Raw genomic sequence first — 24,191 nt, 5'->3', positions numbered from 1 at the left:
GCAATGACTTAGTATAATGCTATGGAAGATTAACAGAAATCCATCAAAATGCACCATCTAGAGCACAGTTGGTCCCCAAACCGTGGGGCACACCCCCCTAGGGAGGTGTGAGGGAAAGTTCGGGGTTGAGGGGGGTGGCATGGAAGGGCCCGGGCCAGCCTCCTTGAGGGGTGGGGGTGGGGAGGGAGTACCGCCCAGCCCCGCTCTGCTCTAGCCCTGTCCCCAGCTGCAGTCCCGCACCAGACTCCGCTCCCAGCCTCGGGCCCCAACTGTGGCCCAGTAGTGGCTCTGGACCGCGGCTCCATTCCTGGCCCTGGCAAGAGGGTAGGGCATAGACAGGGATAAGGGAGGGCATGACCCTGAGAAGTTTGGGGATCACTGATCTAGAATCAAATGCACAGCGCCATCTGAGGACCCGATATGTCTGGAGGAATCAGCCTTGCTAGTTATTCATTGCTGTGGGTAAAATGTGTACAGTAATCCCCCGCCCCCACAAAGCTTCTCACACACCCACAGAATACATTCTGCCCGCCAGTTTGAGAACCTCTGCTCTATACTAATATTCCAGTCATGAGGTTTATCCCACCAAGTCTCTGTGATGCATGTTACATCATGATTTTGCTTATATACAAAGACTTACAGTTCTTCCTGTTTATTCCCCGTACTTCTTGCATTTCTATACTTACATACAAGATGTTGAGATTCCCCCCATTGTTTTCCCTCTTGTTGAGCCTATGAACCTATTGTAATTTTCCATTCCCCACCCCCCGCCCCAATTTCCAGCCCTCTGCCAAGATCACCTTTTCATACTTACCTGTAGGGTTTTGTCACCCTGCCTCCTTTTAACCTAGTTTAAAGCCCTCCTTACTATGTTAGTGAGTAAGCAACTCAAGATGCTCTTCCCCTTCTTCATCAGGGTAAGAGATTGGGGAAGGATCCCACCATGGTCAAAGAAGCCAAAATCCTCCTGTCAACAACATCTGTGCAGCCAGGCACTCATCTCCAGGATGCATCTATCCCTGCCCAAACTCCTATCCTCAACCAGCAGGATTGATGAGAATACCACGTTCACCCTCATTCCCAGAGCCCTGTTGTAATCACTGCTGATCTGCTCACGGTCATACCCTGGCAGTATGACCAGTAGCTTTCATTTTGGGAGATCCAGTTTCAATACAATAGCCCCCAAACAATTCACAGTTTGGTTCAGTCCCATCTGTATATCAAGGCCACATATCTGAACTGTGCTACAGCCTTGCTGAAATACAGTACAAAGTCAGTAGTGACCTAATGAAGATCATGTCCAGGCACATTAGGATAAAAGAGGAGGAATCTAGCAAGCTCAGTATAAAAATATACCTTTAAAAAGTGTGTGTATAACCAAGAAAACAGTTTTAAAAAAAAACCCAAAACAGCAATTCATACATAGATGCTCTATATAAGCCTTTATCTACTATAGGGTTATAGCAGAGTCCTCTCTTACTGTCTGAGCTACCATTTTTCCATCCTATAAATACAACTAATTCAGAGAACAGTTACTCTGCTTTCTGATCAGGAAGGACTAGCAGAGTACACCTCAACCCCGATATAATGCGACCCGATATAACATGAATTCGGATAAAACGCGGTAAAGCAGCGCTCCGGGGGGGCGGAGCTGTGCACTCCGGTGGATCAGAGCAAGTTCGATATAACGCGATTTCACCTATAACGCGGTAAGATTTTTTGGCTCCCAAGGACAGCGTTATATCGGGGTAGAGGTGTATTGGCAATTCTTAGCTACAGGATAAGCAGAGACACCTAAAGGTGAAGGTTTAAAATGGTACAAAATGCAACACAAAACATTAGCATTTTTTACTGCCACTCTTGCTAATTTGCAATCTTCTATCACATACTAGGTCTTTCGTGGCATTGTGGCTTTCCAAATATTTGTCTCATTGAGTGTTTTGCATTGTCTCTCCAAACATGATCAGCGTACATTTTTCTAGGCTAAATCTCTTTTTTATTTGTTACCCATATTCCTAACTTCATTGTCCCTTTATTTCTGTGTCCTCCGTGGTTTACTTGATAGTTATTATTAGGATTTGCTTTATTAAAGATTTAGTATTTGCCTTTTAGCAGTTACATATGGAGTACCCTCATGGTCAGTCTATCATCACTTCCAGATTTACAGTTCACTAACTAGAAAGCACCCCACATTAAGTGAAAACACTAAATTAACCCTCGTGCCATGGATCTGATCACTCAGTTTGACAGGTTAATTCAAAGTACTTAAGGATTAGTGACAGGAATTTGCAGTGGCAACAGGTTAATTTTCAATGGAACTGTCTTGTAGATCGTAAGAATTTTTCCATATAACCACTTGTCAATAAATACCTCAAAACCCTAACCTTCCCCCTCTCCACCATCTAAGGAGTAGCTTTAACTTTTTCCTAGCAAAGCTTCTCTAACCTGTGGATTGTCGTTTCCTGCCTCTTCTCTTAGATTCACTATCCTGAAGAGGAAACTTCTGTGTAGAAACTGGAGGAGATCTTCTAAGCCGTTCACGTGAGTCTGCGGTGGCAACAATTCTGAAGCCAAGAGAAGGACTGTTCTCTGATGTACTATCTGCAGTCTTCTTTCCTCTACGTCGTCTTCGAGGACTGAGTAATTCCACAAATACATCTGCTCGTAATGAGCCTTGACTCTGACGAGTGGTACGGCTGTTCAGTCTTAAAGAAGGTTTTGTTACTGATGGAGGGGCTGACTTTATCTTTCTTATCCCCCTTCCAGTAACTTTTGATGAAGATTCAGTTTGCTTAGGTGTATTCTGCTGACTCCGAGAAGCATATCTTCCACTGGCCTGACGCTGGCTGCTCCGACTTGAAAAGGGGTTGTTAAGTTTAGCTGCTCTCATTTTTAATGGAAGTTTGACTTGTGGTCTTCCTTGTTTTGATGGGCTGTAAAAATGTAAGTACATAGCAGTATTGTACAAATCACTACTTCTAACTGTTCTAAACTCCTACACCTCTCTTCTCCTCAAGGATTCTAATTCAGTACCTAATTTCTGTTTAACAAGATAGAAAATTGGCTTCCACTGAAGCTGGCATCCAACTAGCACTCTTAAATATTGCTCTGTGGAGTTCTCTAAAATCAAATGCTCTGTGCAGCATGTAGTAAAAAGATTCTGAAAAGCCTAGTCAGCCCAACAGCTTGGTATTAGAAATGTGCTGCCTGGAGAGACCCCTGGGTTCTATTTTTTAAACTGGCTCCTTGTTTCTTGAGGAAAGAGTTGTTGCTAGTAATACACAGGAATCCCATCCCCACATAAATAAGCTGCAGAGATGACAGGTTCTAACAAAGTCCTGTCCAGTCCTTGGGTCTGCCATAATGCCCTCACAAGACAAGCTCAAGATTAGAGAAGGGAGAGCCGAGGGACACTATTTGGCAGTTGATGGTCTCATGGAAACGTATGTTCTCTCAAACGATTAAACCCCAACTTTTGGGGATAGGAAGTAACTCCTCTAATTCATACTCAATTGCAAATGACTATAGAGAAAGTGTTCCCTGGGTCATAAGCGCCCTTGAAGATACATTCTTGATTTGTAACACAAATTAATCAATTTACTGGATTTTTCCAACTGCACGTTTACTTGGCCCTATTACACACCCCTAGAATTCTCCCTTTGGAGAGAACCTTTTTGTTTTCTTTACTATCCAGTTCTCACCATGTCCATCTATTCCCTTGAAACTCACAGTATCTGAAATTTGGGAATTTAATTTTCTGAACAACACCTCTCCCGAATATCAATATATCTTTGTGGCTTGAGAATGAGCAGACACTCCATAATTAGTGACCGCAGGTGGTATTCTTTCATACACACATTAATAAGGTGTATTTCCATCCCAAGGAGTGGATATTTATGCATGTAACTCCAATAAACCAAATGCTGAGGGCCAAAGTCACCACTGACCGAAGTGTCTGCAACTCTTTCAGTCAGTGAGCTCTTTGAGACAAAGACCACATACTTTTGTCTTGTAGACCACTAAGCACACTTAATCCATTAGATTAATAGTGTTAAAAAGTAACAGTTCTTATGGCCCCTGACTTACCTCATTTCTTCCTCCTCTTGTGATTCATCTTCTTCCTCTTGTTCTTCCTCATAATCCTCTTCCTCACTTTGTCCCACTTCCTCATAGTAAGTCTCTTCCTCCTCCTCTTCAAACTGTTCTGAAGCCTCTTCATCACTTTCCATAGAAGGTCTCTGCCTAGAGGAGAGGCGTCTAGAACGTTGTTTTGGTCGGCACTCTGGACAAAACCAGTCTCCTTCAGGAATGGCCTGGTAATATACAAATATGCATTAGTGAGGTGCCATCAGTCTTAAGCCTTACCTGAATTCTAGATTTTCAAAAGCTTTTTCTTCAGACACCTTGAGCTTGGGCCTGATACAGTAGATATGATAACCTCGATCGCAGCCATCACACAGCACCATGCTTTCCGCGTCACCTTTCTTTCGGCACATCTTACAACGAGCATTTAGAATGGACTTAGACCAGATAACGCTTCGATCCAATGTGGAGAGATGTAGAAAGACTTGGGACAGGCTGCCAGAAGAAAGAAGAGATTCTCTCCAGCGATCCAGGACTGTTTTATATGAACGGCCACCATCACTGGCATCTTGTATTATAGGAAGGAAACAGAAATTACATTACTTATACAAACATCTAGGTTCATTCTAGACTGAAGATTCTGTGTATCTGAACTGATACTCATGGGTAAAGGCTACTTTTCATGTGATAAAATAGAAATAAGCACCCAAAGAGCATTCCCATTCATTTCTTAACCCTTCAGTGTCAGGGATTTCCTGGCTTACATCCTGGCACAAGAGTTTAGTGCAAACCTGTGAACAATGACGTTTCACCTTTGGATTTCACCCTTTAACACTAAGCTGTTGTCAACACATGATGTGAATATTCATGTCAAGTGTCTTTGGTGTCAGTTTTGAAATCCAAGAGATTCTTAAACCAAAAGAAAGAAAATTCTCCAGCACACAGGCACTAAATAAATGAAAAGTAACTGGAAATACTGGTTTTTTAAACCAATATATTTACAGGTCAAGGAGGAAGTAAAACAAGTTACAGCAGTTGCTCAGCACTGATGTTTATACAATAACCATTTTCTCATTAAAAAAATCTAAATCATGCACCCCAAATTTGAAGAAATAAACTAAGTAAATACAAGTTGCATGGTCCTATATTGCAGGAAGAAGAGGAGAGAATCAGCCAGATAGACAGCACTCATGTTAAAAAACAAAAACAAAAACAAAACAAAACAAAACAAAAACACCCACACCCAGATATACCACTGATTCCAAGCCCTTCAATGTTCCCCTTTACAATTCTTTCTGTGGAAGACCTATAAACTATGTGGCTTTTGGAAGAGTTCAGAGTGGGTCAGAAAAAAGTTACGTCCTACTTGGCTGCTTCTTCCCTACAGGTGCAGTAGAGGTAAGGTCTGAATCTGGCCCCGAGATTTTAAATGACCAACAAGCTTTCTGGAAACTTAATGCAAACTACATCATCAGAGGACCGCCCCGCTACTGTTACAAAGCGTCATATGTCAACACAGACAAGTGGATCTGTCTAGACTAGTGCCTTAATGGAAGAATTGTTAGGCAATAATCTAGAACAGGAAGGAAGGCAATGTGTATGGTTATCCAGGATTATGTCTGTTGGGGGTCGACTAATGCTAGCTTTCTGATAATGAAGATTAACGTTGCTGCTAAAAAAGCAGCAAGCTCAACACTCAGGAGGAAAGAAGCAGTCTGGAAAACTGGGTAAGCAGAGGAAAACCAGTATGTCACTACTGAAGTGCATGATCATGCCACCTGCATTGCCAGTCACGGCGTGGGTACAGGAATGGTCTGCAATTCAGCTGCTGGCAAAGCAACTTCTCCCCAGGGAGAGAAGTCCCAACTCTACCCTCTCATTTAATAGGCCATGTTGAGGTTAAGTATTCTTCATCCAAGGCCCTTTCTTCCTTCCCACCCAGAATCTGTTACTGGAGTGTGGGTCCTCCTAGCACTGCCTATGTTAAACTGTCACGTTAAACTGTCAGGCAACTCCAGTTTAGACACTGGTTATGAGAAAAGGCAGAGACTAAAGCCCTGCAATGACTAGACAAATATAGAAAGAGACTCTCTCACCACCCAGCGAGGAGACAGAAAGAGTTTAGGCTAGGGAAGCTGGGCAAAAGACCGGAGGTTTTGGCAAATCTGAATCTACCTCTATTTATTATTTAAAATTCAACAGAGAGGAAGGTTATTTTTGTGATTAAAGCAGTGGTTTAAAGGGACTCGAGATCTGGGTTCAATGCCCAGCTCTGCCACAGATTTTGTGTGACCACAGTTAAGTCATTTTTATCATAGTCTCAGTTCCCTTTGTGTAGCAGTATAATACTTTTTCCTCCTACCCTTTGTCTATTCAGATTGTCAACTCTTTGGAGGAAAAGGATATTCTTTTCCCAGGTCTTTACAGAGTGAATGTGGGACCTCCCGATCTCAGCTGGGGCCATTAGGTCCTACACTCCACTAGATAACTTGTTTGATAAATCCATGTTGTCACATCACTAAATGTGTTCAGGGAACAGTATTCTATTTCAAAAAGTTTCAAGGAAGGGTTCCTATGTAATCATATATGTGGTAGATTTTTATGTTGCTCAGACAATAAAGAATAAACTAACAGGTTTTGCTTCTATGAACTTGTGCAGATTCCTACATCAAAACCAAATGTAGTTCCTTCTGACTCTGCCAAAAAAGTAAAACATTTTACCCTTAAAATTATTTTTGTTTTTACCTCAAGCACCATTTAGATGGGCAGGAAGAAACAGTCTTACGATTTCAGAGCTCTACTCCCTCATTCTATGCAAGTGACTATAGAATTATCAACATGTCAAGAAAAAAAAAGTGACAAAATATTTCAGTTTTTTTTCTAACTCTTAAAAATACAGAACACTTTTTAAATTTACCATCTTTCTGACTAGACTGGTCTTCCTCCCTCTTCCTCTTTTTATACCCCCATTGGTTCCTTTTATTATCTTCTGCATCACCTAATGTTAAATTTGTAAAGTTATTTCAAACAACTTTTTAATTAACAGTTGAAAACCACTGTTCTACCATAAGGGGAAAGCTTATCAGACAGAACTTTCTTGGGAGCTGGTCTGAGACTGTGAAGCATCACAAACCTCACCAACTTCTGCTCCAAGCACCAGGCACACTTCTTTGACTTTGCCTATTTTAACATACATATAGCAAGATATACATTGAAAGACAAAAACCAAACCCCTACGCTGCACACAAAATTCTCCCTTGGGGAGGAGTCGGGGGAATGAACCACATGTGACAGATGCTAGTCATATCACTTACTGCACTATGGAAGGTGTGCTCAGATAGTGTGTACAGTATATTGCATGTTGAAAGGAGGGGAACAACAAAACAAAAAAATATCAAAAATCTTGGAATTAAAAAAAAAAAAAAAAAAAAGACAAGAATGGCGTCGGAGAGGAGGGGGAAAAAAATAGATAAAGAGGACAAAATAGAACTGTAACAAATGTATTGTGCAAAGGACTAAGGGGAGGTGAAAGCTCCTATCCACCAATCACAAAGAGGCTCCAACAACAAAAATAAAAGTTTGGGAACCAATGAACTAGAGTCACGCCTTGCATATAGAAATCTAGAAAAATAATGACTAGACTGTATTTGAGAGGCAGTTCTATAGTTGTATGAGAGACAGTGTGGTCCAGTGACAGAGCACTGCACTAGGATTCAGGAGATCTGATTTCTATTCCTGGCTCTGTCACTAGCCTACAGGATGACTTTGGGCAAATCATTTCATCACTCTGTGCTTGAATTTCCCCATCTATAAAATGGGGATGATACTCACCTCCTTTGTAAAGCACTGTGAGATCTACTGATAGAAAGCGCTATATAAGAGTGCTTTAAAAAAAAACAAAACAAAAAAAAAAAAAAAACAGGCATCCAAGAAACCAACAACCCCACTTCTTCCATCAAAAGACCCATTGCCAGGAAAAAAAGTAAAAGCTTTCATTTTCAGATGTTTCAATATAGAATTTTTGCAAGCCCAACTGTGTACGACAGAAAGTACCACCACCTTTCTCTGGTACTGGAATTCTCCCTAATATTCTTGGGTTAATTTTATCCATATGCAGGACCAACAATAACAGAAAACAAATTTTTGTACAAATCCCATCACGGCACTGCAGCCAATATATAATGCAGTGTAGCTTCAAAACCAATTTGTTGTTTAATCTGGCTGCCAAACTGAAAGATTAGCAACTAACTAGCAATCTGCCTAGCACTTCCTGGATACCAATAGGACTCCTATAGATGGTAATGTTTCCTGCATTTCCTAAATTCCCCTTTGAATTTTGTTACTCTGTGTATTTATACCTGCCTCTGTATTTTCCACTCCATGCATCTACTGAAGTGGGTTTTAGCCCACAAAAGCTTATGCCCAAATAAATGTTAGTCTAAGGTGCCACAAGGACTCCTCGTTGTTTTTACTGATACAGACTAACACAGATACCACTCTGAAACCTGTTACTCTGTCAGTCATTCTCTGCTGCTCCACTTGTATGCATACCTCCGATCTAAACTTTCTATAATCAGTGGTAGAGTTCTCTTTGCAGCCTGTGCACACATAGAACACAAAGGAACAGAGTTGAGCATCTGGTCATTCAACGTGCCAATTTCCTTTGTCTACTGTACACCCTGGAGGCTGCAAGAAGTAAAACCGGCAGTGATCATAGTAAATTTCACTCTGAAGTTCCTTCAGTGCTCATAAAGCACTATGGATGGGAGAGTAGGAGAGGTGGAAATTGAGCCAAGGGCAAAAACTGTTTTCAAATGTGGCTCCAATTCCTAATGAGAACAGGAACTAAAACAAAGGGGAAAGATAAAAAAGCAGGGAAATGGAATGAAGAAATGGCAACAGGGAAGACAAAAAAAGTGAAGGGATTCTACTGTAACTTTTGTTTGTTTTAGAAAAATGGAGGGGTCCTATTCTTACAAAAAGTTTACCCCAGGAAGCTCTCGTGTACATAAAGCTCCACGACTTCCAGCATTTTTACCATCAAACTAATTAAACCTGCTGAAATGGAGCTCAAATAACCAACCTTTTCAAGTGATGACAATTCAATCTTAGTTATTTGATTGCATGTTCTCTTTATTCTTTTAGACCTGGCCCTATAAACCAGTCTTGTTTTATCTTCTTAAAGCAGTGTTAGCTTTTTTCTTCTTTTTTTTCCTGGTTAGAATTCTTTAGAAAATAAGCAGGCTTTGTTCTAGAATATCTTAGCTTGGTTTATGTATGAAGTAACTGCAACAAAATGACTTTTTTCTGTGCACAAGGGCCACCTGACCAAAAATACCAAGTGGCCCTATGACTTGGGGGCTGACGAGAAAACTTGTGGAGTAAAATATATCATCACTTTGCCAAGGCAGACGGATACAGAATTCGGTGAGAGTGGTTAGTGTACACAATTTTTGTGTCAGTATAAACTATTTCAGTTGGGGGTGGGGTGTGTGTGTTTTTCTGCTGCAATATAGTTAGAACAGTATAGTTAAAGCAGTACAATTTCCCTCTCCCTCCTGCCCAGTGTGGATGAAATTATACCAATATAAAGGTGCCTTATATTAGTATAATATATTCCCCTTCCCTGCATGGGAATAAGGTATATTGGCGTAACAGTTCCACACTGGGGTGATGCGGGGTCTGTAGCGCTTTAACAATACCAGTTTAGTTAAAGTAATATGGCACTGTCTTGAAAGGAGAAGTAAGGACATATGAGATTTAAGGCCTGCCACTTAGACAAGCCAGGTATCCTACAACACTATTAGATTTCTTTGTAAGACAACAGAACAAACCTGTATGAAAGCATGATTCCTACCCCGTTCCCTCCCAAAAATCTAATCATCAGGACTATGGAAAACTGCGAACAAAGAAAACAGAATATTTAAGGAAAAAAGGACCAGTGCTCGACAGACTTATACAGTACATGCTGTGACACTACATGGAATATTGCAGACTGTTTATAATATTAGTTATACCAATATTATAAAATTGCAAGGAATCTGATTAGATATGCTGTGTAAGGTATCTGTGAAAATGTTGTGATTTGCCAAGTATGATAATCTTGTTTATATGTTTGTATCACCTTTGTATTGTGAGTTATAGATATATCTGTATTTCAGACTTGTGCTGTGCATCTGGGGGATATCCCCAGACAGACTGGCATCAGCACTGCCTAGCCTGTTCAATGGCCCATCAAGGGTCTTCAACTGTACAATGAACCCATTGAAAGGAACCAGGGAATACACCTTATGAGTCAGCAAGGCATGTGGTATGCCTATAGACAGAGAACTCTAAGGCTTTTCCATGCCATGTGCTGGGTAGCTTGTGTTTGGGACAAAGGAAATAACAAGCCACATGGCAAAAGACTATAAAAGGCAGCTGCATTGTCTCTATTTGGTCTTCATTCCTGCTTCTTACCTCTGGAGTAACAAACTGAAGCTCTAAACCAGTGGTCTCCAACCTTTTTCGTCTGGCTGGCGCCAGACGACGAGCCACAGAGGACCATGGCAGCGGACGAGCATCTGCCAAAATGCCGCCGACAAGCAGCGTCATCCAGAGGCGTCGCCGCCAGAAATCGGCGCATTTCGGCAGCAACGCCTCTGGATGCTGCTGCTTGTCGGCGGCATTTCGGCGGATGCTCGTCCGCTGGCCAGTACGCGGGCACACTTAGATGCCCCAGCGGGCACCATGGCGCCTGCGGGCACCGCGTTGGGGACCCCTGCTCTAAACAAAGGACTGAATGACCCATCCAAGCTGTGGATGTGTTCCAGAGGGACTTTCAAGCCAACAAACTCCCAAAATACTGCTAAAAACCTGACATATGGACTTTGAAGTCTCTGTATGTATCTGACTGCTTTATCATTTAACAACTCTCTTCTTGGTCTTTCTTTTAGAATAAACCTTTAGCTTTAGATGCTAAAGGATTGGCTGGCAGTGTGGTATTTTGGGTAAGATCCAACCTAATATTGGCCTGGCAATGTGGCTGGCCCTTTGGGGTTCAGAAGAACATTTTGTATAAAGAGCAGAGTTTTTTAAATAACTTCTCACTGTACTGGACCTAGGTGCTGACTGGGAGCCAGAGTACTGGAATGCAATAAGGGGGCTGTGTGATTTCTTTTTTAGCTTCTTGATAACCAGTGTGGGGGATCAAAAGTACAGTTTGTGACTGGTTGGTGAGTTTAACTTCAGTGTTAACCACCTGTTTTTCTGCTCTCCCTTTTGCAGCCTGTCCTCATTTTGGCATTTTCAGTGAGGGCTACCCCAGGCACCACTGGATGACACATACCTCTTGAGACTTGGACCAAGTTGTCCTGTCCAAGGTGTTCTACACTTTATACTATAAGCTTTTTGGTCAAATTCCCAAGAGTACACACTAAAGGCCACATAGCCCAAGAGCAGAAACTATAGAAAGGATTTGGGGAACTTGAACATTCCCCGATGTTCCACAGATTTACAGCAATTATTGCTGTGCAATAACCACTTCTTGAATATTTTTATTTTCACAATGTCCATGGAAAGGTGTTAGTTATGTGTTCTTTTGTCGTGGTATAGTATCACCAAAACACGTCATGAAAGAAAAAAAAAATCTGTTTCTCTTCAAAAAAATCTAATACATAAATGAAGACATGATATCAAGATTAAATGCTTACCAAGTGGTGCTTTGAGGAACCTGCGCTCGATGCCTTGCTCTATCTGAAGCAGTGCAGATGCCAAGTAATGGACCACATTATTAACTGGCTGCGGAGTGCTCGTATTTGTTGATGCAGTACTTGGAGCTTCAGTTTTTAATCCAACAAGTCTAAAATTTTTAAAAAGTTAATAGGATTTATGGGATTTTAAATCCAATATTGAGAAAGAAGATAAATATTAATGAAAATCTTTAAAAAAATTATATAGATTTGTTTGCATCCGTGTGGGTTTCTATTGTCTTCACCCCACACAAGCTGTAGTGCATTTACCAAATACATACTGAACATGGATGCATGCAAATATAAAATACTGTTTTAAAGAGCCCCTAAATGCTACACCATAAGTAACAAGAATTGGCCCCTGGAATTATATAATAGTGTAACACACACACACACACACACACACACACACACACACACACACACAATTATATATATATATATATATATATATATATATATATATATATATATATATATATATATATATATATATATATATATATATATATATATATAAAGACTATGACAGTTGTAGGAAAATGTTTTACTAGGATCCCCCCTCAAATAAATAGTATAAGTTATTATAAGACTGCAGTATAGCAATATAGAAAGAACAAACCAAATATGAGAACATAAAAACCATTTATAGTATACAAGGGTGAAATTTTCAGACATGCCTTAATGTCTACATTGGGACTTGCACTACTAAATCACTGAGGTACTTTCAAAAATTCCACCCTGTGAAAATAAAATTGCTCACCATCACTATATATTTACATTTATACTACATAACATCAGGATAACGACCCTTCCCCACATATTCATAAAATTAACAAAAAATAAAAACCCTAAGACAAAGGCCCCCACAAAATCCAAAGATAAAAAGAACTACAATGTGCAGAAATAGCCCATTCATGCTGAAAGTAGAGACAATGCCTAAAAATATCCCCCAAATCCATTTCTATCTTGAGGGACATAATATTTCAAGTTGCAATGACTCTAAATGGAGTAGAGTCACTTACAGACCAAGTCAGTCTTCAATCTGCACACATTTTTATGAAGAGCCTATACAACATGTCATACTGATGGGGCTTAGCAGATATGATGAAAGCTTTCTACATTTGGTACAATGGATTGCTTCCATAATAAGAGCATTAGGCCTTTTATAGGTTTGAGTTTGAGTCAAGTGTAACCATCTGCAGTTCTACCTCATTAAAATTCACTGTTAACTGTAATATTTCCAGAAGTCAGTTTTTTTCTAAATGATGTGATAGCCAGAAGTGAACCTTTAAGCCTCTAAAAAAAGCACCTAAACCAGGGGTCAGCAACCTACGGCACGTGTGCCAAACACGGCACGCAAGCCGATTTTGAGTGGCACGCTGCCTGCCTGGTGAGAGGAGGAGGGTCGGAGGGGCCGGAAAGCGCCACGCTGGGGGAAGAAGCGGGGGAGGAGGGAAGCTTGGCTGCCGCAGGACCAAGCTTCTGCCTCCTGCCCTGGCAGGTGAGAGCGGTGGGGGGGAGGAGGGGGGGGGGGGGAGTCCCGACCCCCCACCCCACTCAGCCCCCCCGCCCACCGCTGTCCCCTGCGGGAGCAGGAGGCAGAAGCTTGGTCCTGTGGCAGCCAAGCTTCCCGCCTCCCCCGCTTCTTCCCACAGCTTGGTGCATTCCGGCCCCTCTGCCCCTCCTCCTCCCTCTCCCTGCCCGCGATGGCCCTTGCGAGGGGGAGGGGGAGCAGAGCGGCAGTGTGCTCGCTGCTCCGTAGAGCAGGCAGAGAGAGGTAGGGACGGGCCTGGGGGAAGGGGGTGGAACAGGGCATATCCCTCCTAGCCCCCTGCCATGAGCTGCTCAGGGCAGGGGGCTGGGAGCACCCCCACGAGCTGAGCACCCCAGCCTTCTGCCCTGCACCCCCCACGCCCCCCCCAGCTCTCTGCCCTGACCTCGAGTCGCCCCCAACACCCAACCTTTTGCCCTGCACCTCCACTCGCCCCCAGCCCTGACCTCGAGTCGCCCCCAACACCCAGCCTTCTGCCCTGCACCTCCACACACCCCCAGCCCTCTGCCCTGAACCCCCCCCACACCCAGCCCTCTGCCCTGACCTCGAGTCGCCCCCCAACACCCAGCCTTCTGCCCTGCACCCCCACACCCTCCCCAGCCCTCTGCCCTGACCTCCACACACCCCCAGCCCTCTGCCCTGACCTCGAGTCGCCCCCAACACCCAACCTTCTGCCCTGCACTTCCACACACACCCCAGCCCTCTGCCCTGACCCAGGGCCGGCTCTAGGTTTTTTGCCGCCCCAAGCAAAAAAAATTTTGGCTGCCCCCCATCCCAGCCCTGGGCTCCTTGCCGCACCCCCCTGCCACCTCAACCCTGGGCTCTCCCCCACCACCCGCCCCCCCCTGCCGCCCCAGCCCTGGGCTCTCCCCCCCCCCCCCACACCCCCTGCCGCCCCAGCTCTGGGCACCCCCCTACCCCCCCACCATTGCCCCCCCCCACACCTCCTGCCGCCCCAGCCCTGGGCTCTCCCCCCCCACACCTGCACCCTCCTTCCGCCGCAGCCCTGGGTCACTGGTAACTCGCTCCCAGGGCAGGTCATTCAGCAGGAATTTTAGATGTGCACAGAACACAGACAGGACTGGTTCCCGCATGGTTACAGAACTGCAGTAAAGTGGAACAATTTTCAGCTTGTGTGATTGGAGGTTATCTGGATGCATATTATAAGACTGTCCTACATAAATGAGGAAAAGTTGAGGTGCCTTTATTATTCTTTTATTCCACTCTTTCTTTCTATGGGGAATTTGCCAATGCAATATCACCGTCTTCCCTTTAAACAAACAAACAAACAAACAAAAAAAAGGCAATGGCTGTTGAAAATATCAATTCCAGTCCTAATAACCAGTGGGAAGCATTTCTTGATCAATTTTATCCTACTTTTTCTATAGCAAGTTACAGTGGATCAGTAGTATATTTGATTTGGGAGAAATGAAGTAACAGCTGCCCAAACTGAGCTTGAGCACTCCTGAATTTTGAGGTGTTCAAATCTGGAAGGCAGGTGCCGGGGGAGAGGGGGGGGGGGCTGTAGCTCCGCAGGGGAGCATGGCATCATGTATGCAGCAGCGTGTCTGGCGCTGTGCAAAGCCAGACACGCGGTCTGAGTGGCATGGTAAGGGGGCTGGGGGGTTGGAGAAGGGGTAGGGGGTTCCGGGGGGGCAGTCAAGGGACAGGGAGCAGGGGGGGTTGGATGGGGTGGAGGTTTGGGGGGGCAGTCAGGGGCAGGGAGAAGGGGGGGTTAGATGGGTCAGGGGTTCGGGGGGGGGCAGTCAGGGGACAGGCAGCAGTTGGATAGGCATGGGAGTCCCAGGGGTTTGTCAGGGGACAGGTAGGGAGTGGGGTCCTAGGGGGGAAGTTGGGGGGGGTCTCAGGAGGGGGCAGTTGGGGACAAGGACCAGTGGGGCTTAGATAGGGGGTGGGGTCCTGGGGAGCAGGTGATCAGGGGACAGGGAGCAGGGGGGTTGGGGTTTCTGTGGGGGGCAGTCGGAATCCCTACTCACAGTGCAGCTCTCCATTCACAGCAGGCTGCAGCATGAGGTCTCAGCTTCCTCACTCCCTCCCCCTCTTTCCTGTTGGTAGTGGCCAAGGGAATGCTGGGAAATGTAGTTCTTTCCCTGCTCCAGGGCTGGCTCTATAGGCAGGGAGCTAACCAAGAAACTACAGCTCCCAGGGCCCCCTGTTGGTTCTCAGCTCCCATGCTGGATCCCTGCCGCCCCTGCAAATGGGCTGCCCCAAGCACGTGCTTGCTTTGCTGGTGCCTAGAGCCGCCCCTGCCCTGACCTCAAGTCCCCCCCAACACCCAGCCTTCTGCCCTGCACCTCCACACACCCCCAGCCCTCTGCCCTGACCTCCCCCAACACCCAGCCTTCTGCCCTGCACCCCCACACCTCCTCTGCCCTGACCTCCACACACCCCCAGCCCTCTGCCCTGACCTCGAGTCGCCCCCAACACCCAGCCTTCTGCCCTGCACTTCCACACACACCCCAGCCCTCTGCCCTGACCTCAAGTCCCCCCCAACACCCAGCCTTCTGCCCTGCACCTCCACACACCCCCAGCCCTCTGCCCTGACCTCCCCCAACACCCAGCCTTCTGCCCTGCACCCCCACACCCCCCCAACCTCTGCCCTGACCTCCCCCCAACACCCAGCCTTCTGCCCTGCACGCCCACCCCCCCAGCCCTCTGCCCTGAACCCCCCCCAACACCCAGCCTTCTGCCCTGCACGCCCACCCCCCCCCCAGCCCTCTGCCCTGACCTCCACACACACCCAGCCTTCTGCCCTGCACGCCCACACCCCCCCAGCCCTCTGCCCTGACCTCCACACACACCCAGCCCTCTGCCCTGACCTCAAGTCCCCCCCAACACCCAGCCTTCTGCCCTGCACCTCCACACACCCCCAGCCCTCTGCCCTGACCTCCCCCCAACACCCAGCCTTCTGCCCTGCACCCCCACACCCCCCCAGCCCTCTGCCCTGACCTCCCCCCAACACCCAGCCTTCTGCCCTGCACCTCCACACACACCCCAGCCCTCTGCCCTGACCTCAAGTCGCCCCGCTCAGCCCGCTGCAGGCCTAGGTGAACAGAACCCCAGGGTGGAAGCGGGCTGAGCAGGCTGGCGGTGTAAGATCAGCATTTTAATTTAATTTTAAATGAAGCTTCTTAAACATTTTGAAAACCTTGTTTACTTTACATACAACAATAGTTTAGTTATATAATATAGACTTATAGAGAGCGACCTTCTAAAAAACGTTAACATGTATTACCGGCACGCGAAACCTTAAATTAAAGTGAATAAATGAAGACTCGGCACACCACTTCTGAAAGGTTGCCTACCTCTGACCTAAACTATCATCCCCCAAGGAATTTGTAGGTGTTAACGTCCAACTCTCCTCCCCCCACCCCCCATCAGCTATACCATTGTAGAATGCATATGGTAGGGTCAGCAGGAGTTCAAGTTTGTTGTGAGAATATAACTATCAGACTGACAAAAAGAATCCTAGAGGCAGGGAAAACAACAAAAACCCCTGCACTTGACCAGTAATGACTGCAAACCTAACGTGTTTTAAAACTATCTTTAACAGACAGAAGCATCATCATCATCATCATCTTCTTCTTAAAGCGAATTAGAAAACAATTTCCCACTTGTGTCTTGCTCAAAAACCACTCTATCTCCCCCCCCATATTTTTTTTTTTTTAAAGCCAGTTTGAACAGACAAGCAAGCTGCAGTAAGCCCAGAGGATAAAGAGCAAAATGGAAAGTAAGGCCTGGTCTACACTAACCCCCAAATTCGAACTAAGGTACGCAACTTCAGCTACGTGAATAACGTAGCTGAAGTCGACATACCTTAGTTCGAACTTACCGCGGTTCAGACGCGGTCCACACGCGGCAGGCAGGCTCCCCGTCGACTCCGCGGTACTCCTCTCGCCGAGCTGGAGTACCGCAGTCGACGGCGAGCGCTTCCGGGATCGATTTATCGCGTCCAGACCAGACGCGATAAATCGAACCCAGAACTTCGATTCCCAGCCGCCGAACTAGCGGCTGGGTGTAGACCTGGCCTAAGTCAGCATTTCAATTTTGTTTAAGTGAAAGCATACATTTTCTCCCAAGAAAGAGTACCAAATTTGTAGTCTGATAGTGCAGACAACTGATAGTGCAGCTTCAAAATGTGCATTGCCCTGAATTTTGACTTCAGTAATTGGAATCGGACTGAATGTAGTGAAACAAAGGAGCTTGAAAGATATTCCAACACCAACCAGAAGTAAGAGTACATTTCAAACACAGAAAGCAGTTGCTCAGTTTTCTTTTTAAAATACACCTCTACCCCAATATAACGCTGTCCTCAGGAGCCAAAAAATTTTTACCGCGTTATAGGTGAAACCGCGTTATATCGAACTTGCTTTGATCCACCGAGTGCGCAGCCCCACCCCCCCGGAGTGCTGCTTTACCGCGTTATATCCGAATTCGTGTTATATCGGGTCGTGTTATATTGGGGTAGAGGTGTATAGTTAAAAGTTTTTCACTCAATTTGCAGTAGAATGGAGAAGAGCAATTCTTACAGAAATAACTTTTGTTAGCAGTTGATTAAACATCACTAATGAAGGATAAACTAAAATCTGATTTCCTGATGAATGAACAAAGCAAGCTTTCTATTGTTGCTGCTCTTTTTGATATTCAAAAGCTGCTAACACTATTTTGAAGTCATATGTGTACCTTTAATACTTTGTTGCCCAAAAAGCCTGAAAGAGGAAAGACGACTGCATGCTTCTTTATACTGCATTACTTGGCCTCCTAGGCCCTTATGAGACATCATTTGCTCAGAGTTGGATGGAATGACCAACATCAAAAGGGTTCCATCACATGACTCCAGAATCCTTAAGTTTCTATTTTAGTATACAAGACTTTTATTGGAGGAGCACAAACCAGAATATTTAATGAAAAGAGTCAATATTATGGATAACAATGGTGGAATTAAAGGCTTCTGCAGTAGAACTGAGTGCAGGCAATAAAGAGTACTTAAAACTTTAGTTTTTTGAAAATTAAACATGAAAGGGCTAGTTCAATATTATGGCTTTCAGGAAGCAGAAAATCCCCAGATCCTATCAAAGATACAAAGGAGATGAGTGAACAATTACTGGACATCTGTTTTAAACTAGGAACCTATTTAGTCTGACTGCTAATTCAGCAACCTGCTATAAAGATAAATAGATAAGAAAAAATAAATTCTAACTGCAACACTGTCCAACTCCCAACCTCAAGATATGATTCAGGAAGCTGTCCACAAATAACATTGTTTGGAGAGAGCAAAGCTGTTTGTTCCAGATCAGAGATTTATCAATCTGAACAAAAGTATAGTGTTTAACAAAATATAAATCTCTCTGGATGAAGCTCTAAATATCCATGTTATTTCAGGGCACACGATATATATTAAAGGTTTCGTTTCTGAAACCATTAAGTTAGTGTACAATTACAAAAAGGATTTTGAAGATGAGCCATCTGAGAATGGGGCAATAAAAAGTTTTCTACCAATGTCTCCAGTTTCATAGGTTGAGAAACAGATTTAGGAAAAGGTCCCTCTTCCTCATCCTTACATGTATACAGTCTATTAATAGATGTATACATTTATAGTTGCAATATTATGTAATTTGAGGTTTCCTTTCTGTTTTTACTGAATTGCAATTTACTTTAGGTAGATCACAACTAGTGTTAAATAGAGTGAACTGTATTTCACAAAAATCAGTTCACTTATTATTTATATTGCAGCAATATCATAGGTTCTAATAAAGGTCAGGGCGCCATTGTGTTAATTTCTTCTACTACTGCCGAAGAAAAGTTAAACATGCAGCTCATCTGGTGAAGGGTTGGGGGAGGGATAGGGTGAACAATGATGCAACATTAATTGTACATAGACCTCAGTGTCTGTCACGGATTCCATGACTTTCTGCAACTCTGACTTCTGCAGCGGCCAGTGTGGCTGACCCCTGGGCCGGCCAAGCAGCTGGCTCCAGGGCCCACTGCTCAGGTGGCTCCAGGGACAGCCACACCTGCCGCTGCTGGAGCGGTCCCAGGGCCAGCTGCACCGGCCTCTGCTCAGGCGGTCCCAGGGTCTGCCAAGCAGCGGTCCCCCCCAGGCGGCCAGAGATGGCCACCCCCTGGGCGGTCAGAGCAGCAGCTGCTTAATAGCCCCCAGGTGGCTGGTGCCGCTGACCCCGGGGCACCCCTACAGCCTCCCAAGATTTAGTCAGGGGTATTTATAGTATAAGTCATGGACAGGTCACGGGGGCCGTGAATTTTTGTTTATTGCCCATGACCTGTCCATGACTTATACTATAAATACCCCTGACTAAATCATAGGCTTATATAGCCTTTCTATTGAGCTTTTTTCCCCCAGCAAATTAAGTCTGGACGTTGGCTGCCAGACAGATCAAATATGTTGCAAGATATAAAATGCATGTATATATTTTGCAACATAGGTCAAGTACTATGTTATTTAAACATACAAAGTAACAAACACTGTCATGCAAATACTAGAGCAAAGTTCTATAGCTCACTGGACATTAATACATTGCTTAAAAACACTAATATTTTTAATATAGAAAATGTTGGTTCACAGAATTTATCAAAAATTATAGCAGTTAGTTTAGCAAGGTGTTGATGTGCAAAAAGTCAACCTACACAAAAATCCCATAACACACATAGAAAACAACCATTTCAAGATTGGTAAAGAAAAGATATTTGCTATTTAAATCACAGCTCTTACCTGTCTTTTACAATAAACTTGGCTTGATCATCTGTTTCCATTTCTTCAGCATCCTCATTCACAGTTTTAATGATACCATTTTCCTTGTTTTCCTCATTGAGTAGCTCATACTGCCCATTTTCTAAGGCTGCTCTCCAAGATTGCCTGTCTGTAACCTGCAGAAAACATGAACGAGAGCCTGCAGACTTCTGGTTGTGCCAATAGTTGTACACGTTTAACTTGAATTTCAAATGAAATAATAATACTGTGCACAGTTCTTGTTCAGGCAAAAGAGTGAGCAGCACTGTTTGGTTCCTAGAAACGCTACTTTCCATGAAAAACTATAATGTAATACCTTAATTGCCCCCAGTGTTCCTTGATAGATTCTGTCTTCAATGTCCAAAAGAAAGTCTCTAAGTCTCAGTTCAAGCTGCTTTTCTGCAGACATTTGAAATGTATCATGTGCATTCTGTATTCTTCCCCGCCCTGATGAAAGAGGTTTGTTGTCACTTTGAAGTTTGTCTGCAATAACCAATACGCTTTTTGTTAGGGCTTTCTATTTCTTAAGTGACAAGAAAATACACTTTCAATAAATAGGATTATTATTAACAAAAAATAGTAGTTCTTTAAAATACCTCTCATTATTAGAAAGTATCTCAGTATTGAGATTTTCATATCATCATAGTAGAATCTAACCCAAACCAGGATCAAATATCTACAGCCCCAAAGAAAGATGGATATTAACATCCAGACCTCCCGAAAGCAAGCAGATTAAAGGGATATTGTTTACTTAAAAATCACATGCCTATCTTAAAAGCTTTTACCTACCACTTTAACAAGTAACCGCCAGTAGTCTCTGACACTACTAACTCATTTGTCACATTGTCTAGATGTTAAGTTGACACTGTCCCTTTAAAAAAGCCAAATGAAAGAATGGGATAATAAAAGCTTTAAGATATGAAAATAAATGTCAAACAGCACATTATAATAATAAAAAGTTAAATATATGCCAAAGATTGGAAGGCACAAAAGAGTTGACAGCACACTCAAAAAGATTAAACCCATAGTCTGTAAAACCATGATGGATGGCAAAAGTCTTTGTTCACGGGGTGTAAGGGAGTTAGGGTGGGAGTGTGCTGAAGAGAGAAGTACACAAAAACGTGGAGGCAGTCAGTCAAGAATGAACTGACAGAAGCTGTCGGTAATTGTAACTCCCTAGATTTTTGGGGGGGAGGGGGGGAGAAGGGGAAATTTCTATAGGGATGTAAAAGTTTAACCGGTTAACCAATAAGCATCACTCTTATCAGTTTTGGTTAACAGTTAACAATTAAACTTGGCTGCCAGCCAGAGCTCCGCTGCTGCCCCAGGCACGTGGGGCCGGCAGCCGGGGTCCCGTGTAATACATGGGGGTGCTGCAGCACCCCCAGCATTCCTAATTCCCCAGTTAAGTGTTTAACCGATAAAATTTTAATTGGTTACATGGTTACTTTTTTTAACCACTATTTACATGCCTAGATTTCTATTACTCTCATTTGCAAGTAATGGAACAATTTCCACATGTCTCCACCAGGTACCATTACTCTAAGGCAGAGGTGGGCAAACTACAGCCCACGGGCCACATTCGGCCCGTGGGACTGTCCTGCCCAGCCAGGGAGGCTAGCCTCCAGGCCCTCCCCCACCGTCCCCCACCGAGCCACGCCGCCGTGCGGGCAGCACTCTGGGCGGTGGAGCTGTGCGCTCCTGCCGAACAGAGTGGCAGCGTGTATGGCTCCGGCCGGCATGGCAACCAGACATGCTGCTCTGCATGGTAAGTGGGCCGGGGGGTTGTATAAGGGGCGGGGGGCCCCAGGGGGCAGTCAGGGGATGGGGAACAGGGGGGTTGGATGGGGGGTGGGGTCCCAGGGGGCCTATCAGGGGGTGGGGGTGTGGATGGGGTCGGGGCAGTCAGGGGACTGGGAGCAGGGAGGTTGGATAGGGGGTGGGGTCCCAGAGGGCGGTTAGGGGTGGGGGGTCCCGGGAGGGGGCAGTTAGAGGACAAGGAGCAGGGGGGGTTGGATGGATCGGGGCTTCTGAGGGGGGCAGTCAGGGGGTGGGAAGTGGGAAGGGGTGGATAGGGGGCAGGGGGCAGGCTGTTTGGGGAGGCACAGCCTTCCCTACCCGGCCGTCCATCCAGTTTTGCAACCCCAATGTGGCCCTCGGGCCAAAAAATTTGCCCACCCCTGCTCTAAGGTGTGTTTGGATGGTTCTCTTTTTGGCTTAGGCCTTGTGCATGAATCAAATGGTAGGTAGGCTGTGATTTGCAAAGAGATGATACTGAGAAAGTTGATAGGTACTGGAGAAACATTTTAAATTAAGGGTTATCGGGTTCTAGTCTTGTTTTTAAGCCAGTTGAGGAGTTGGGAAGGGGGAAGGAAGGAAGGAAGGAAGAAAACAATAAGCTGCTGCCTATAACATTTAAAGTAATACCTTGGTAGTATTTTAAAGCATTTACAACCATATTGTTGATCCATTCAACTGAAGGAAACGGGGGAGTTGCTAAGTGCTGTTACAATGGAACTCCAACCAAAAGTAAAATTGCCATGGCTATATCTCATCACTGCAGCACAATTTACAAACCGTTTACCACAGAATTCTTTCCTTTGTTGAATAAACTGGACCAGAGTTCCTGTCCAGAGTACATGGTTTTATCATTAGCAGTAACGGGGAAGAGGTGGAGTTTTTTACATTTATACTATAGTGTTTTCTCTGTTTGTAAATGAAAACCTAAAACATACCGAAGGAAAGAAATTTGTGTGTGTGACCAATATCCATTTATATGAGGGGCACCTACACATTGGCATCAGATAGATGAGGCACACATCATCTATTTATATGGCCCTCATTACAAAAAAGTCAGATTGTACAGAATCTAAAGATTTTTTTTTTTTTTTTTTTTTTAAATGAAAAGCTTCTAGCCTCTCATGTCTGCAGAGATAACCTTCCAAAGGAAGGCAAAACAATGAATCGGCCTGAAACAACCACCACCCAATGGTGTTAATTCCCTTACCCCCTATTAAATTTGAGTGTCAATTCCAACGTCCAACAGTTACATTTCACTGTTAACATTAGCTATTCTTTCATTTTAGTAGATGTAATGGAGGTAGGAGGTGGAAGTAAAGCCCATGGTGCTTGGAATTGGGCGTTGTTGCAGGGAAGAACATGCAGAGGGAAAAACAGAGGACACACAAAGACAAAGAAAATGGAAAGAAAAAGAAAAAGGAAGAAAACACAAATAGGTAAAAAGCGACAAAGATTCCAGGAATCTTAGTCTGGATCTGTAAAAAGCGACAAACACAGCTACCCCTCTGGTACTTGACAAATAGGTAAGTAGCTCTGACCAGAAAGGGAACATATTTTCCTTAGAGTGAAGAATGTGACAAGATACTAAACAAAGTTTAATTACTATATAAAGGCTGTGTTCTCCCTCCGATCTCTTTGCAAACCTCCACTGACAACAGTGGGAGATCAGCTTTGGATTGAAGGGAATAGAAAGTGTCCTGGATGCATTTCCTGACCCACAGGCTGTAATTAAACAAGGAATCCAGACCACTCCTCTGAATGAGCTTGCGACCCCTACCTAGACTGTCTCAAGATAGTTCACTGTGGATAACTTCACAGGAATTTTACGTAATTCAAGACTCAGGCCAGGTCTACACTACAGCCTAAGTCGATACAACTTGCGTTGCTCTGGGGTGTGAAAAAGCCTCCTCCCCACCCCCAAGCAACACAAGTTTCACACTGTCCACACCGGTGCTGTCTGCTTCTCGCTGAGGTGGAGTAATTATGCTGACAGGAGAGTGCTCTCCCATCAGCATAGCACATCTTCACCAGACACGCTACAGCAGCACAGCTGCATCGGTGCAGGTGCATCGATGTAGCGCTGTAATGTAGACTTGCCCTAAATGAAATACTTTGTACCATAGAAAGTTTCCTTTTCAGTTAAATTCCTGCAAAAAAATTCACAAACAAATTCACTAAGTTTTTGTGAAGTATACAAGACACAGCCTTTACTTGTGTCAGTGATATATGCAACTGTCTTACTGGTAGTATACCT

General features: G+C 44.4%; 1 protein-coding gene across 3 annotated transcripts in view; it reads right to left on the bottom strand.

Annotated features, from left to right (window-relative positions):
• Nucleotides 1–24,191, bottom strand: part of BAZ1A (bromodomain adjacent to zinc finger domain 1A) — a 109,973-nt gene that overhangs the window by 11,854 nt on the left and 73,928 nt on the right. For all 3 annotated transcript variants that reach the window (XM_065402920.1, XM_065402918.1, XM_065402919.1), the window contains 6 exons: nucleotides 20,454–20,620; nucleotides 20,120–20,274; nucleotides 11,775–11,923; nucleotides 4,404–4,651; nucleotides 4,087–4,313; nucleotides 2,446–2,933 (listed from right to left, as the gene is read on the bottom strand). In XM_065402920.1, the coding sequence (XP_065258992.1) occupies nucleotides 2,446–2,933; nucleotides 4,087–4,313; nucleotides 4,404–4,651; nucleotides 11,775–11,923; nucleotides 20,120–20,274; nucleotides 20,454–20,620 (1,434 nt within the window). The remainder of the gene's footprint in view (nucleotides 1–2,445; nucleotides 2,934–4,086; nucleotides 4,314–4,403; nucleotides 4,652–11,774; nucleotides 11,924–20,119; nucleotides 20,275–20,453; nucleotides 20,621–24,191) is intronic.

Source organism: Emys orbicularis, chromosome 4 (assembly GCF_028017835.1).
Source record: "Emys orbicularis isolate rEmyOrb1 chromosome 4, rEmyOrb1.hap1, whole genome shotgun sequence".
Lineage (NCBI taxonomy): Eukaryota > Metazoa > Chordata > Testudines > Emydidae > Emys > Emys orbicularis.
The sequence above is the reverse complement of the archived record's forward strand: the minus strand, read 5'-3'. Positions and strand labels throughout refer to the sequence as shown.